This window comes from Dendrobates tinctorius, unplaced genomic scaffold (assembly GCF_039654945.1).
Source record: "Dendrobates tinctorius isolate UK_male_01 unplaced genomic scaffold, ASM3965494v1 ptg000015l, whole genome shotgun sequence".
Taxonomy (NCBI): domain Eukaryota; kingdom Metazoa; phylum Chordata; class Amphibia; order Anura; family Dendrobatidae; genus Dendrobates; species Dendrobates tinctorius.
This window is the reverse complement of record NW_027361683.1, coordinates 19,435,485-19,450,864: the sequence shown is the minus strand read 5'-3', so window position 1 is coordinate 19,450,864 and position 15,380 is coordinate 19,435,485. Positions and strand designations below refer to the sequence as shown.

The following is a 15,380-nucleotide window of genomic DNA, read 5'->3' as shown; positions in this document are numbered from 1 at the left end:
TGTCTAAAATATTGTAATTGTCATTTTATATTGTAATCATTGTACCAACCTACAAAATGGAATTTAATAATTGTCAGTAATATTTTTTTTTCTAGAATTGCTGATTTTTTTGCTCTTTTGACCTCCCAAATAGTGTAATAAAAAATGAAAGCACAAAATGGTATTACTGCAAACAACAGACAAATGCTTTTTCATCAGTGTATTTATTATCTAAGAGCAATAAAACATTACTGAAACCATAAATATATTTAGTATTACCTAAGCCCGGGGCTACACGGTGACTTTGCTTGCGACACGTCATGTGGCCAAAGATTACTAGGTGTCACTGCTCATCATTGTACCAGCTGGGTATGATTTTTGCGACTTGCTTCTTGCGGTCATAGTACCCTCAGGGTTGCAATGCGACCCCATTCTCTTGCATTGCTCTGTGATGTAGCAATGACACCTAGCAATTTATTTGCGCGGTAAATGAAAAAATGTAAAATAAAAAAAAAAATAGAATTGCTGTTTTTTCTCTATTGCTTCTCTGAAAGAGTTAATAAAATTTAGATATTAGATTGCATATGCCCCCAAACGGTGCCCCTAACAAATGCAACGCATCCCACCAAAAGACAAGCTTGTCATACAGCTGCATCAATATGAAAAAAAATATATATTGTGGCTGCAGGACCTTGATGATGAAAAAATGTAAAAAGAGGTTTGTTCATTTAGGCCAAATTAGGCTGTGTCCCTGAAGGGGTTAAGGTTTGCAAACATTTAGTTTGAAATTGCACAGTTCATTGTGTTTAATTCATTTGTTCTACAGATAAGGCCCTCAATCTAAAGAAAAACAATAAGCAAAGACCAAAAATGATGGAAATAAACTTTACTCCTACTGAAGACAGAACGGTAAGATAGTGAAGCTTGTGATTGTGGTTTGCACACTGCATCTCAGACAGAATGCAAAATAAGGGTAATCTTTTAGACGTCAGTGTACCTGTATTATTTTTTAAGCAGAATATGCCTCAAGAAAATGCAGGCATTGTCCTTCATAAAGTTTCTTCTGGACATCTTTTGCAGTGGCATTTTTTTACATTTTACATATTAAACAATGGCAGCTTCGAAGCAGAAGCTACTAGAAGAATTGTCAGGCCTAGTGATGAGCGAACATGTTCGGATAAGGTGCTATCCCAGCATGCTTGTGCTCTAACTATGTGACTTCGGTGTGCTCAAAGAATACATTCGAGTCCCTGCGGCTGCATGTCTCGCTGCTGTTTGACAGCCGCAACACACGCATGGATTACCTGTGTAGTAGATCGGCTCACTCAACTGTACATGGAGGTAGACATGGGAACACTGTCTCTTTAAATCCTTCACTGTACATGCGGCATAAACCATGATGAAGTAAAAATAAACACGACCCTTTGGGAAAACAGGAAAAAAACCAAAATGGTATATCACAGTCCATACGTCTGCGGGAATCTGCCCGCTCAGCGTTAGCAAAAACACATGATTCAGTTAAGCACCAACACGAGCACCTCTCTGGAGTAAACCTCTCCAGACCCACTGAATGTCTCAGAAGGATGACAATTTGAGTACCAAGCCACACCCTGGGGTGGAGATATGGAATACAACCTCTCACCCGCTCTATGGTTGTTCTCAAAAACCCAGCCCTTTTAAAATGGCGGCACAACCCTCTCAACACTTAGTGTGCTGGAGCAAAACATTTCTGTGTTTCACATCATTGAAGCTAATAGCCTCAAGGAAACCTCTCCTCTCCAGTACCTTGCCAGTGACTTTGTCACACCTGTTTGTTAAGCAATCCATGCATGTGTTGTAGCTGTTGAACAGCGGTGAGACATGCAGCCACGGGGACTTGAACATATTTTTGAGCATGCCGAAGACGCTCCGTTAGCACCTGAGCATACTCAGATACCACCTTATCTGAGCACATTTGCTCGTCACTATTCAGGTCACTTTTTTAGCCCCTTCACTGCTTTAGAAGCCTGAAGCAATGAAGAGAAGTGACAAAAGACAGAACATATGCACAGCAATGATGTTTGGACATTGCTGTGCATATGCTCATTACTTATCATGTTTTTTAGAGCTTTTTTCAGGCAGGTTCCTGGCAGAATCCACCTGACAAAGATGTCGTTGTTAGACAACATTGTGTTCCTGAGTTACTGCCCTGTCTCGTCTTTCATTTATGGCAGATAACTTTTTTATAATGAATATCTTACTAACTGTGAAAGACTCAGATGTATAAGCTAAATTCTAGTCTATAAAATATTTGGTAGGTTGTATTTAGCTTCTATATTGCCTGCCCAGCAATTTATCTATGCCTATGTTTCTCTTTTTAGTTGAAACAGAATGAAAAGGCTGCAGTGAACAATACTAAAGGTAAAACATTTTAGAAAACAGTTTTTAATGGAAAATATAATGAATACATGGGAATTAATGAAAACATTTGATGAGCATTTTCTCTTATGCCCAGAAAAAGATTTTCTACATGTTTTTAGATTATAAAGCTATTCACATTTTATATTAAATGGAGGTGTCCACTGTTGGATAACCTCTTATGAACGTCCCCTACAAGCTGCATAGCAACTTTTCTAGTAGTAGACCCCTTTAAAGATGTTCTATTCTATTTTTTTTTATGAAGAAGAACCACACATATTAAGATAGGGTATTAGTTTTCTGCTATATGCATAATTTACTTTAACTCGAGAATCTGTCACCAAGTTTTTGTACATTAATCTGAGAGCAGCATAACGTAGGAGGAGAAGAAACCCTGGCTCCAGGGATATGTCACTTGCTCAACAGTTTTCTGTAGTTTCAATACAATCAGTGTTTTATCAGTAGGATTTTGTGACTGCACGACTTGGTGTCGCATGCAAGGAAGTCAGACTAGTGATGGGCAAACAGTAAGTAAGACAAAGAGTAACAGAAGTTTTAATTTTTATTCCATAAATCAATAGTACACATACAATTCTCTGTAGGCAGGAGGAGCTAGATGCGTTCTCTCCCTTCTATCTAGATACAATCTTATCAGTAGCAGCTGCCATCTCCTATCTCAGTAATAGGAAAGTCTGTCTTCACTGAATACAGATTTTACGTCAGGATTGAGAATTTTGATAATGAGCTGGAGATACTTTTTCTAGCAGCTCTCCATTCTGACTCATAGAGGTAGGTTCTACAAATGTAGACACGGTTGCGGAAAGCGTTTTTTAGGGCACCAGGTAGGAAATCCCCCTCACTAGCTGTTGTCACTACAGCTGCTATTGTAAAAATTGTGCCAGTGTTCCCTGTACTAATGTCTTGATTGAGAACCTGGGCCAAACCAGCCAAACCTCAGTTCTGGGGTCTCACGGAAATGTTTAATCAATATCTCAGAAAAGTGCTATTGCACCCAACGCCTGTAAAGTTTGTTTTCCACTACACAGGATTTGTGTGTTTTACTCAACGTCATAAGGAACTTGAGAAATTTCAGAAGGTATTTCCTCAACTTACAGTGATAACTACATTGACCAATATGTGGACATTTACGATACATTGTTTGCTAACCACACCATATGTGTACCCTTTATCAAATACAAACTTTTATGTTTTTACTAGTTACTGTATATTAACTATAACTTTGGTTTTTTATCTGAACATTTGAAGGATCTGATAAAAATGAATAGCGTTGCTTACAGAATGCAAAAGTTTTAGATACCAGTAATACTTTTTATTTTTCTGTAAAGGACTTTTATCTTCAGTTATGAAATGTAGAAACATGTATCATATGCTACTAACTTCTGTTTACAAAAAAATGTGAAATTATACCTGTCGTAGCTTGCATTTTTTAGTACTGTAAAAACAGGGCATAAATCTGTTAGCATAGCTCGTAAAAGTTGCCTGCCCTAAATTGCAGCAGTCACAAATACTGTATGTTCCAACTTGCCTATTCAAGAGTGATGAACCCTGCTTCACCTTTTGGAGACCTTATAGAGAAATCTTGGCTAGATGGATGTCAGTTTTATTGATACAAGATCATGAAGTTGGTTTGGGTATCAATGAAGGAAATAATCAATATACAGCAAATGATAAAAAAGATGTTTGTTTTCTAGCAGTAGTTGGGGTTATGTCATACACAGGAGACATTTCACAAGATCATGGTATCTTTTCACTGGACCGTATTCACAGGGCACTGTTTTTTTCAACAAACAGCAATAATCATACAAGTGAGTAAAAGAAGCTTTGAAATATATCTTATTAGAGAAAATGGCTCTCTTTTTCCACATTTGAGCCCCTTGCCTCTCTTGAGTCTGCTGCAATGATCGCTCATTCTAAAATACTGCTAAAATTCAGCTCACTGAGGGATCAGGTTACAGGTTACAAGTGGCCCATAGAAGTCTCTATAGATATAGGAAAACAGAGATGGTGTGAGAGATGGAAAAATACAGCTACTGCTAAAGGCTGTGCAAGGCCTTTTTCTCACCACAGCACAGAATTCACAGTTACACTGCTTATTACTGTTGTATAATGTCCTCCATATAACTATGAGCCACAGGAAAGCAGGGCAGGATTTCCTATTCTTTGTGTATGTTGTGTATAGGATATATCCTAGCAGCTAGTCTCTGCCCCTGCATTCTGCCCCTGTCTTCTTCTGTAAATGGGTTTCTAAAAATCTGGGGGATTAAGATAATATGGCCACCTTAAAGTTCCAGTGGGAATTGTCCACCAACAAGAAAATAGGGGGGGAAGCCAGCACTGCTTAAGGTTAGAACGCATAAATTGAAGTGCATATGCACATGATATCCAGCTGTATTCAAAAATGAGATATTTGGCAAAAAAATTGATCAATTCAATTGAGCCACCCCGCCGCGCCAAGGCAATCTCATGTGGGGGGTCCTACTCTACATTTATAATAAATACTGTGCCATTACGGCCTCCTAAGAGCATGACCACATCAAGTGCAATCTGTACCTGAACATTGCTGGATTGCTCCCATGAAGCCAGATGAAACAAGTGCAGATGAAGGCCAACCAGGTCTGAACACAGACATATCAGGATTGACCTCCACACATTGCCCAACCAGCAAACATAGATGAAGGGCGATATTGGCCCGGACACAGGTGCACAATTAAATAAAGCTTGGGGCAGGGCGGGGCTGCCGTGTGTGTGCACAGCAGCCTAGATCCATCATAATGAACACAGAAAAATTTATAGCGGACATAGCCAAGCGTGCACGGCAGCAGTGGTGGTGAGCCACAAACCAACAAGAAAATAGGGGGGGAAGCCAGCACTGCTTAAGGTTAGAACGCATAAATTGAAGTGCATATGCACATGATATCCAGCTGTATTCAAAAATGAGATATTTGGCAAAAAAATTGATCAATTCAATTGAGCCACCCCGCCGCGCCAAGGCAATCTCATGTGGGGGGTCCTACTCTACATTTATAATAAATACTGTGCCATTACGGCCTCCTAAGAGCATGACCACATCAAGTGCAATCTGTACCTGAACATTGCTGGATCGCTCCCATGAAGCCAGATGAAACAAGTGCAGATGAAGGCAAACCAGGTCTGAACACAGACATATCAGGATTGACCTCCACACATTGCCCAACCAGCAAACATAGATGAAGGGCGATATTGGCCCGGACACAGGTGCACAATTAAATAAAGCTTGGGGCAGGGCGGGACTGCCGTGTGTGTGCACAGCAGCCTAGATCCATCATAATGAACACAGAAAAATTTATAGCGGACATAGCCAAGCGTGCACGGCAGCAGTGGTGGTGAGCCACAAACCAACAACAAGAAAATAGGGGGGGAAGCCAGCACTGCTTAAGGTTAGAACGCATAAATTGAAGTGCATATACACATGATATCCAGCTGTTTTCAAAAATGAGATATTTGGCAAAAAAATTGATCAATTCAATTGAGCCACCCCGCCGCGCCAAGGCAATCTCATGTGGGGGGTCCTACTCTACATTTATAATAAATACTGTGCCATTACGGCCTCCTAAGAGCATGACCACATCAAGTGCAATCTGTACCTGAACATTGCTGGATCGCTCCCATGAAGCCAGATGAAACAAGTGCAGATGAAGGCCAACCAGGTCTGAACGCAGACATATCAGGATTGACCTCCACACATTACCCAACCAGCAAACATAGATGAAGGGCGATATTGGCCCGGACACAGGTGCACACACCTGTGGACCTTGTTGGCCTTCATCTGCACTTGCTTCATCTGGCTTCATGGGAGCGATCCAGCAATGTTCAGGTACAGATTGCACTTGATGTGGTCATGCTCTTAGGAGGCTGTAATGGCACAGTATTTATTATAAATGTAGAGTAGGACCCCCCACATGAGATTGCCTTGGCGCGGCGGGGTGGCTCAATTGAATTGATCAATTTTTTTGCCAAATATCTCATTTTTGAATACAGCTGGATATTATGTGCATATGCACTTCAATTTATGCGTTCTAACCTTAAGCAGTGCTGGCTTCCCCCCCTATTTTCTTGGAATTGTCCACCATCTTTCCAAGAATTGTGAGCTGAAAATCTCCCTACATGCCCTTTTATTATTATTATACATTTTTATAGCGCCATTTGTTCCATGGCGCTTTACATGTGAAAGGGGGAAATATAGACAAGTACAATAAACATGAGCAATACAAGGGACACACAAGTACATAAGGAGTGGGGACCCTGCCCGCGAGGGCTCACAGTCTACAGGGGATGGGTGAGGATACGCTAGGAGAGGGTAGAGCTGGTCGTGCGGCGTTTCAGTAGACTGAGGATCTCTTCAGGTTGTAGGCTTGTCGGAAGAGGTGGGTCTTCAGATCCAACATTATTATGGTACACACAATGTACATTCTTTATCTTTTGTGTCATGTCTCAAACTTTAAAAATAGCAACAAGGCAAAAATAATAGACCTGGTCAGTATAGCAGCATTATACACGTTATACTTCATCACCTGCTCGAGACTGTGATAATCTATTACAATTATCTGTCAATTGATTCTCATTCACTGCAGTTGCCATAAAGCATACACAGTGTTTTGCAAAAGACGAGGTTAGAATTACTGTTGTCACGTTAATAAGCTGTAATTCTCTGTTATTGACGTCTAATGTGGTAATATCACCTTCTGGTGACGTTTAATTCTATTACAAGTTGTTTTTCTGTAAAGCTGTCAATTGCATTGTGGGAAAACCAATGGATAAGAAAGTCCTGGTGAAACAAACATTTTGTAAGAAGCAGTCTAGCAGAACTGTTGTGTAAAACTTTCTCCTGCATTTTGTTACTTAAACTCCATTATCCTGGATAAAGTATATCTGGTAATGGAACTCTCTCTGTTGTGTGGTTTTGTCTATTCAGAACTGTTGTTAAATCAGTCAGTGATTGTTACTAGTAAAAATCAACCTGATGAAGATGGATCCTCCATAGAAACGCATTGTGGTTTAACCCCGTCTCTCGTCTGAGTCTCTTTCCTGTGCTCCTAAGACCATTTTCCATATTCTCATTGCTCCTATCCTCCATTGGAGGTTTTCGGCAGGAGCTGCGGTGGAGACCTGACATCCAAGTCTGCCCCTGGGTTGCTTCCTAAGCGCTCCTCTATGACCGCTCATTACTGACTCCAAGTGATTGTTACTAGGTCATTTGTTCACATGTACAAGCTCCATCTTGCTGTGTACTTTCACTGTTAATTGTAAATGTCATAGTTATGTGATATTCTTAGCTCTGTTCCTATACCTGTTATTTGTATTCTTGTAGCTTTACCACTTTCATATAATTCGGTTCAATGCATCCATCTGATGACAAATAAACTAGTTAGACTCCAGTGAACAGTCTGCTTTTTTGGAAGACACAAGAGGTTTATGCTGTATGTCAGATTGCACACTGTGAGAACATGTAAGAAGACAGACCACACAACATGTTGTAGTGCCTATGTAGATAATACTGGAAAGCAGTGTTTGTATCGAAAGTGGCAGCATACAGGAAAGTTTCCAAAAATCGAATATAAATAGTTACAATATTAAAAAAATAATGACAAGAATTATTAATATATTGCAATATAAATATTTAAAAATAACATCTCTCTTCTGCTTGCATACATCTAAGTAATATCACTCCCTTTAAAATGCAATATAACTTTTGTGTAATTGATAGAATCATGGTTGTAATTTGCTCTTTCAGATTCATCTCCAGGGCCAGGTCCTACCAGTGAATTTGCCAGGGTTATGTTTGATTATGTTCCTGCACTGCCTGATGAGCTAGCCCTGAAGAAGGGAGATGTGGTGGTAATTGTCAGTAAGGTACGCTGAGCTTCATATGATCTTTAAATTAACATTATTTAGGGGTTTAGTAACTGTGATTTGCTGTGAACTTAAAGAGGTTGTTCACTACTTTATCATTGATGACTAATCCCTAGGATAGGTCATCAATGTCTGATAAGTTGTGGTCCAACATCTGGCATTCCCAAACGGCTGCTCTCGGTGTCAGAGGCACCGGTCGCCGGCTAGAAATGCTCAATTGCGGTGTTGCTTCATCTTCTGATAGTGGTTGCTGCTGGGTAATGCATATCTGCCTCCTATTGATTAGAATAGTAGGTGGATATGCAGTACTTGACTGTGGCCTCTATCAGAAGATGGAGCAGCTCCTCAATTAAGCATTTCCGGATGGCAGCTGCTGCCGCCGAAATCAACAGCAACTGATCGGCAGGGGTGCCTGGTGTCAGACCCTGGTCAATTAGACATTGATGTCCTATCCTAAGGATAGGTTATCAAATGATAAAGTAGTAGACAACCTCTTTAATATTTTGAAACTTGGCAAAAAAGATTTATTGAATTAACCTTCTTGCATCTTGACTACTTTCATTCTCAGCATGTTCCAGCATAGCCTAAGTATAGTATCAGAACTACACAGGATCGTGAATATACTGGAGTGACAGTCAGAATCTTTCTATTCAAAATTTCACAAGGACCAATATGCAGTTATAAACTGTAATTGCCCCAAAAAGTAGCGCTGCTAAGTTCTTTTTTGAAGGGGGCAAATAGTCAAGAGAGATGGTTCAATTTACAAAGCCTAGAGAAGGGGTAAGCCACAAGGAGAAGACATCTAATTGGTTAGAGTACATAGCACATCTATGGACACATGGAAGAGCCCAACCATTAATCATAGTTAAAGATATGAAATATACATTTTTAGAAATGATGCAAAGTGTAAGAAAAATTTTAAAATTTTCTTGTTAGACAATTATGTCTCATCTCCATCTAATATACTTATTCACTGTTCATGAAATTTGTTGTGAGTATACTTAAAACACATAGAAATCGGCATAAAAAGATGTTTCCCAAGTTGCCTCTTCAGGACCGCACTCCTCCCCAGCCAGCCATTTTCCTGCTCTGAGGAAGGCATTCCCAATTGATTGTGCAGTTCAGACCAGTAGCTTCGTCACACTACTGGTCTAAATTGTATGTGTTCCAATATGAGGCAGATTTACCTCCACAGCATCAGAAACATTGTGAGAATGAGACTGGCCGGGATCACGAAATATGAGGGCTCCAGCAGTCCTCACCAGCCTTACTGCAGTGTTTCGAGGTTCAGCGCCAAAACACTTGAAAGAAACTGCATGTCAGATCACTGCTGCTAAATGGCAGCTCTACTCGGTTCCCTTGATGACAATCAATAAATAATAAGAAAGGAACGATAAGAGAACAGAGAGGATTTTTTAACAACAATTAGAGTTCAAAGTTTCTTTACAAGTATTCTTTACAAGTATTACTACACAATATGAATGTAACTTAGACTGCCTATTAGCTGACTAACAGCTATAGTATCTCTCCTGAGTACCTTTCATCCAAACATGCATTTTGGGGGAGAGTTTAGAAGCCCCCATACACATTAGATGATTAGGCTGGTTCCTCCAAAATGGTATATGCTCAGTTTTAGGCCTAGGGATGCCAACAGTTATGTAGGCTGCAGTAATTTAAAGGTTTTTTTTAACCAGTTTTTAAAGTTATCTATCTATTATACAACTTTGTAACTTACTGATCGTGGGAGGACAACTATTGGGCTTCCAAAGATCTCAAGCCCGGGCCTCTGCGCTCTACCTGATTGGAGGTCTAGCATTCGTACCTCCACTTCATTCATTCTCTACGTGACTGCAAACGTACAACTATTATGACCGCAAGTGAAGTGCACTCCTCCTGGAGACATAGGGCTGCAAGACTATGCATGAATAATATAATAATATTTCTACAGCACTGGAATCTAAGTTACAGGATAGCGTTACAAATATGGTCATGCAAATTGCCTTTTCAGAGAGTAAGAGGACTTGAACACTAGTGAGACCTAATGGAAGTAGCGATCTTAAAAGTCAATATTGGTCCTTTAAGGAGCCTAGCCATAGGACTTAGGATAAAAGCATAATCTCAATTTGCAGATATGGTGTTTCAGGGTGTTGCACCGAAATGATTTGATCAGGCACAGATGTTACAATATTAACAAACCAGATTCAGTTATAGGTTACAAGTAGAGACTTCACATGAGTGCATTAGTAAATGCCAATAATAGGGATCCACAATACAGCTGTATTGCAGATGAAATGGTTTCAGTTCATCATCAGTATTGCATCAATATTAGCTTAGATTCAGACCTAATCTGCCGTGCCATAGTCATGATCCAGGTCAGGGTTTGTTCTTTGTTATCCTCTCCCCGGCCTGGCCATGAGGGGGTTAACGTTCTCTGCCTTGCTTTGGGACCTGTTTGACTATTTCAGTCCGCTGCCAGCGTCAGTTATAATTCTTGCCTCGGCTCGAGTGGCTCACCGCATTACACCCTGATTTGTCCTCTGCCTGTTTACTGAGTTTCCGTGTCTGCCCTCTCCTGTTACCCTACCCGTCTTGTGTCTGCTCCCCGTACAGTGACTCATTAGTATTTGACCTGGCTTGTCCTCCGACCTGTTTTGACTGTCTCCCATCTCTGGTATCTCAGCTCCGGACTGACTCCGACTTCTCTGGCTTGTTACCGACCACGTGTTTTGCTCTTTCCTCTGGTACTGCATTTCCGCTCTGTTGCTGATCCGGCTTGTCTGACTACTCTTTCGCTACCTAGTGGCGCCTGTGCTGCTGCACTGTGGTGTTTCGCTGGTAGGATAGCCTTTTTCTTCCACCAGCACCCCCTGGTGGAGGCTGGGTGTTACTGTGCTGTAGCAGGCATTACAGTCGTTCTGGACTGTTGGGGGCTTCCAGCTAATCGCCAAAAAAGTGGAATTTATACCTTCCCTAAAAAAGCGCTAGACCTCAGTTAGGTAAATGGAGTCCAAAGATGGACACTGATGGAAAAAATGGTGCAGATTTTTTTGCAACATATTGATTGTGATGTAGTGGTAAGTGAATACTATTTAATTAATTTTCTATTGGGCTCATGCCAATGCCAAAGTGGATTTGTCGCTCTCAGTTGAGTGTGTTCATCTTTTTGAAGGATTTTTCATAAACAGTTTTATTTTTTTGTATTTTAATCACTGACATTTTGTAACATATTAGAAAATGCAGAACTGAATTCTTAGAATACTTGTACTTCCCTTTAAAATACTTTGTTTTAATGTATGTGATGATTTACTAAAAGCAGACTAAAATTAGCTTTTAGACTAAGGTCTGAACCACAGGCCAAAATTCAATTTCAGCCACAGTGCGGTCTATGCAAAAGATATTGTTCTTTGTGCAGACACATGTCTGAATGTAGAAAGGAAAAAGAAAAATAGAACACATAACAGAGCATTAGTAAGATGGTACTATTGTTCCAGCCACACACTATTTACTAATGACAATTATTTATCCAGCCTCACTGAGCTATCAGTTAGGCTGTGTTCACACACAGCATTTTTTTAGCGGTATTTTTAGCGTTTTTTCCAATAAAACCTCTAAAAATAAGCTTCCCATTCATTTCTATGCATTTTGCACTTTTTGTGCATATTGATGCGTCTTTTACCACGAAAAAACCGCATTGCGGTAAAAACGCAGCATGCTCATTAATTTTGCGGATTTTTCCGCGTTTCTGGCTATTTCTATGCGTTTTGAAAACGCGCGGAAAAAAACGCATAAAAACCGCACGTTTTCTGCGCAAAAACTGCACAGAAATAAACGCGCAGTTTCTGGGAAGGGAGTCAGGTTTTTCTGCTACGTGTGCACTTAGCCTTATTGTGTGCTAAAGGTACACAGACTCAAAATATCAGTAGTAGTGTGATATAACTTGTATCATTGCCACCTGCAGGCTATGTATGTTTTTTGCCTTGATTTTGTTGCAGTTGTTAAATTCTTTAAAGGAATAAAAACTAATAGAAACTAACTGAAATATAAGTTGGTATGCATGCAATGTGTTGGCTCATGTTCACACCGGCCACTAAAAAGACAAAATCCAAGATAAAAAAACAACAAAATGATCAAATACTCTGCAGTAAATAAATAGCAATAGTGCATGAAAATAACATAGGGTAATTGGTCAATATTGTTTTGAAAAAAAAAACGTAAAAGCCATCCCACCACGTCAAGGTAACCCTCCCTGCGACTGCCCTAACCTCTAGTATTAAAACTTTGCCATTTCTTATGATGTTAATGTGAATAAGAGCCCTATAGGACCAAGGCCAGGACTATTAAACTGGGTGTTTACAGCAGAGTCTTTTTGTATATTATGTGATGTATACAGCAGTCTCAGTGTATTCTAAAGAATGTATAGAACAGAGTCTTAGTGTATTCTGCATTATGTAATGTATAGAGCAGAGTATCAGAGTATTCTTTGTGATGTATACAGCAGAATCTCATTGTCTAGTAGTGTCTCCTATGTGATGTATCAGCAGACTCAGTGTCCCCTATGTGATGTATATAAAAGAATCTCAGTGTAAGCTATTTGTTGTACAGTACTGCTCAAAAAGGTTGGACACTTGATCATACAATCTCAGTGAATACTATTTGTTGTACTCTACTGCTCATTAGTTTGGACACCTATTAATGCAATGGTTTCCCTTTTTCTTATTGGAGTGTGTGCACTGTAGATTTAAACTGAAAGCAGCAAAATCAAACATATCAAAACCATTTTATACCTTCAAAAATGATACAGCACACTGAAATAATAAATTAAAGCTAAAATTCAAGTTTTGAACTTATTTTCTCTGACGCCCCTTGAGATTGTTATTGTCATCTGTAATAATGTTTGTCTGGAGAAGAAAAGGTGAGCGCTGTGTGATGCCAACAATAATGCATTGCTCTATTCAGTATTCACACCAGATTTATCTTCCCTCCTAGTTTTCATGAAAGTACCTCTTCCTTTTACATGGTATAACAAAAGTCACCCACTACCCCGTTTTCCTATGGGATCACTAAGAACCATATTCTGGCAGTGCCTATCTCAAGAGTCACAACAGTCTTTCTCGTCAACTTCCAATAGTCATAGCCATGTAATCCCACATTTTACCCCAGCAGTCACTGCAGTATTACCCCAAGTCTTACCTCTACTGAATCCTCCACAGAATCACCCCCTTCCTTCAGGCATGACAAAAGTATATCAAAGTATATTTCCCTTCTTCCCAAGAAGTCACAGTGGTCCCTGTATGTTTCCCTTTTATTATTCATATAAAGCCCCGTTTTATGTTTAATACTTGCAGTGGTGCCCCCATACCTCTTAAAGTCACCACAGTGCCCTCCTCCATTCCATAGTAGTCACAGTAGTGGATGTCTAGTTTATAGCTGGCATTCATAGTCTGGCAGGGAAACATTCAATTCATCATTTCTCCATCCAGTTCAAGGAATAGTCCCCTGGCGGCCGCGACCAATCAGCGACCTGCGATTTCGGTTACAGACAGACATGATAAGGCGTTTATATATATAGATATGTGTTTTTTCTTTGGTGGACACACTGTTTTTGTCTATCTGCCTTTAATCTATTAATGGGTATGGATATAAATGATCCACAAGAATGGTGGCCGCAGACTATGGGCAAAACAAGATAGCAGGACAGAGCATAAAATAAATATGATATCAAGGAAAGAATATCTGGTAAAAAGTACCAAACAGCTGATCTAATCGGCATAAAACATCTCAGGTGACCAATCCTGGAATAATGAGCTGAGTGGATATACCCAGATAACAGACACCACTGTAGTATCAATAGTAAAAATATGTGCAAAGTCCGCTAGATGAATAAATAGAAGTAAAGGGGTTAATCACACTCCTTGAGGAAGCCACGACACAGCTTGCGAAAAGCGCGTCGGGAAACGTGGCCACAGCACAGGCAGCAACCACAGTATCTATGGGTAATTAGCCCCTTCTATTTATTCATCTAGCGGACTTTGCACATATTTTTACTATTGATACTACAGTGGTGTCTGTTATCTGGGTATATCCACTCAGCTCATTATTCCAGGATTGGTCACCTGAGTTGTTTAGCAGATTAGATCAGCTGTTTGGTAATTTTTACCGATTATTCTTTCCTTGATATCATTGTCCTATTATATTTATTTTATGCTCTGTCCTGCTATCTTGTTTTGCCCATCGTCTTGCGCCACCATTCTGGTGGATCATTTATTTCCATACCCATTAATAGATACAATAAAATGTTATTTAATTTTTTACTATTGCTGTAATTAATTTTTGTACACATGAATATCTATTTTCATGTATGTGATAACTTAATTTCTCCGTATTTTTGGCTATGTGTTTTTGAGTTTATATTCATGAATATTATGATATAATCAAGTGCTGGTACTTTTCATGTAATATCTTCTGAATTTTTTATCTATTTTTGTCTACTGTTTGTTAATATTGTGTTAATTGTTTGAATAAATTTATAAATTTTTAAGTGCTTTGGACTTATACTCTTTTTCTTCTTGGGTTGAGAATTTCAAAAGTACTTGTAAAATTGAGCAAGTTTTAAATTTAACCCATTTTAAAATCCTCTCTGTTCTCAAAAAGAGAGAACCTGCAGCTGAAGCCTGGCTGTTTCCCCAGGCACGGAGCATATAGGCAAGCCTAGTATTTGATAAGGGTTGGATGGTAGTTCACTGATGTGGTAAGCAGTTTTATCGCCGCGCCTAGTATTTGATAAGGGTTGGATGGCAGTTCACTGACGTGGTGAGCAGTTTGGGGAGTGCATTGGGCGGCTTAATCTTTCACGTTACAGTGGGGTGTGTGCTATTGCTGGTCAGAGGTGAGGGGGTAGGAGGTCGAGTTTTCATTACGGTGTGTTTTATTTATATGCCTCGGTCCGGGTTCGTTTCTCCAATAGGGGCTTTGAGTGTACTATGGGTTTTCATGTTCACTAGGGGCATTATGGTTTGTTGTGGCAGATGTTCAGGAGAGGTCAAGATGCTTGGGACGGCAGATCTTTTAGGAACCTGTCTTTCTGGCAGCAATGG

General features: G+C 39.8%; 1 protein-coding gene across 3 annotated transcripts in view; it reads left to right on the top strand.

The window, feature by feature from the left end:
• Nucleotides 1–15,380, top strand: part of SH3D21 (SH3 domain containing 21) — a 156,088-nt gene that overhangs the window by 50,744 nt on the left and 89,964 nt on the right. For all 3 annotated transcript variants that reach the window (XM_073562671.1, XM_073562681.1, XM_073562663.1), the window contains exons 6-8: nt 806–888; nt 2,340–2,379; nt 8,168–8,286. In XM_073562671.1, the coding sequence (XP_073418772.1) occupies nt 806–888; nt 2,340–2,379; nt 8,168–8,286 (242 nt within the window). The remainder of the gene's footprint in view (nt 1–805; nt 889–2,339; nt 2,380–8,167; nt 8,287–15,380) is intronic.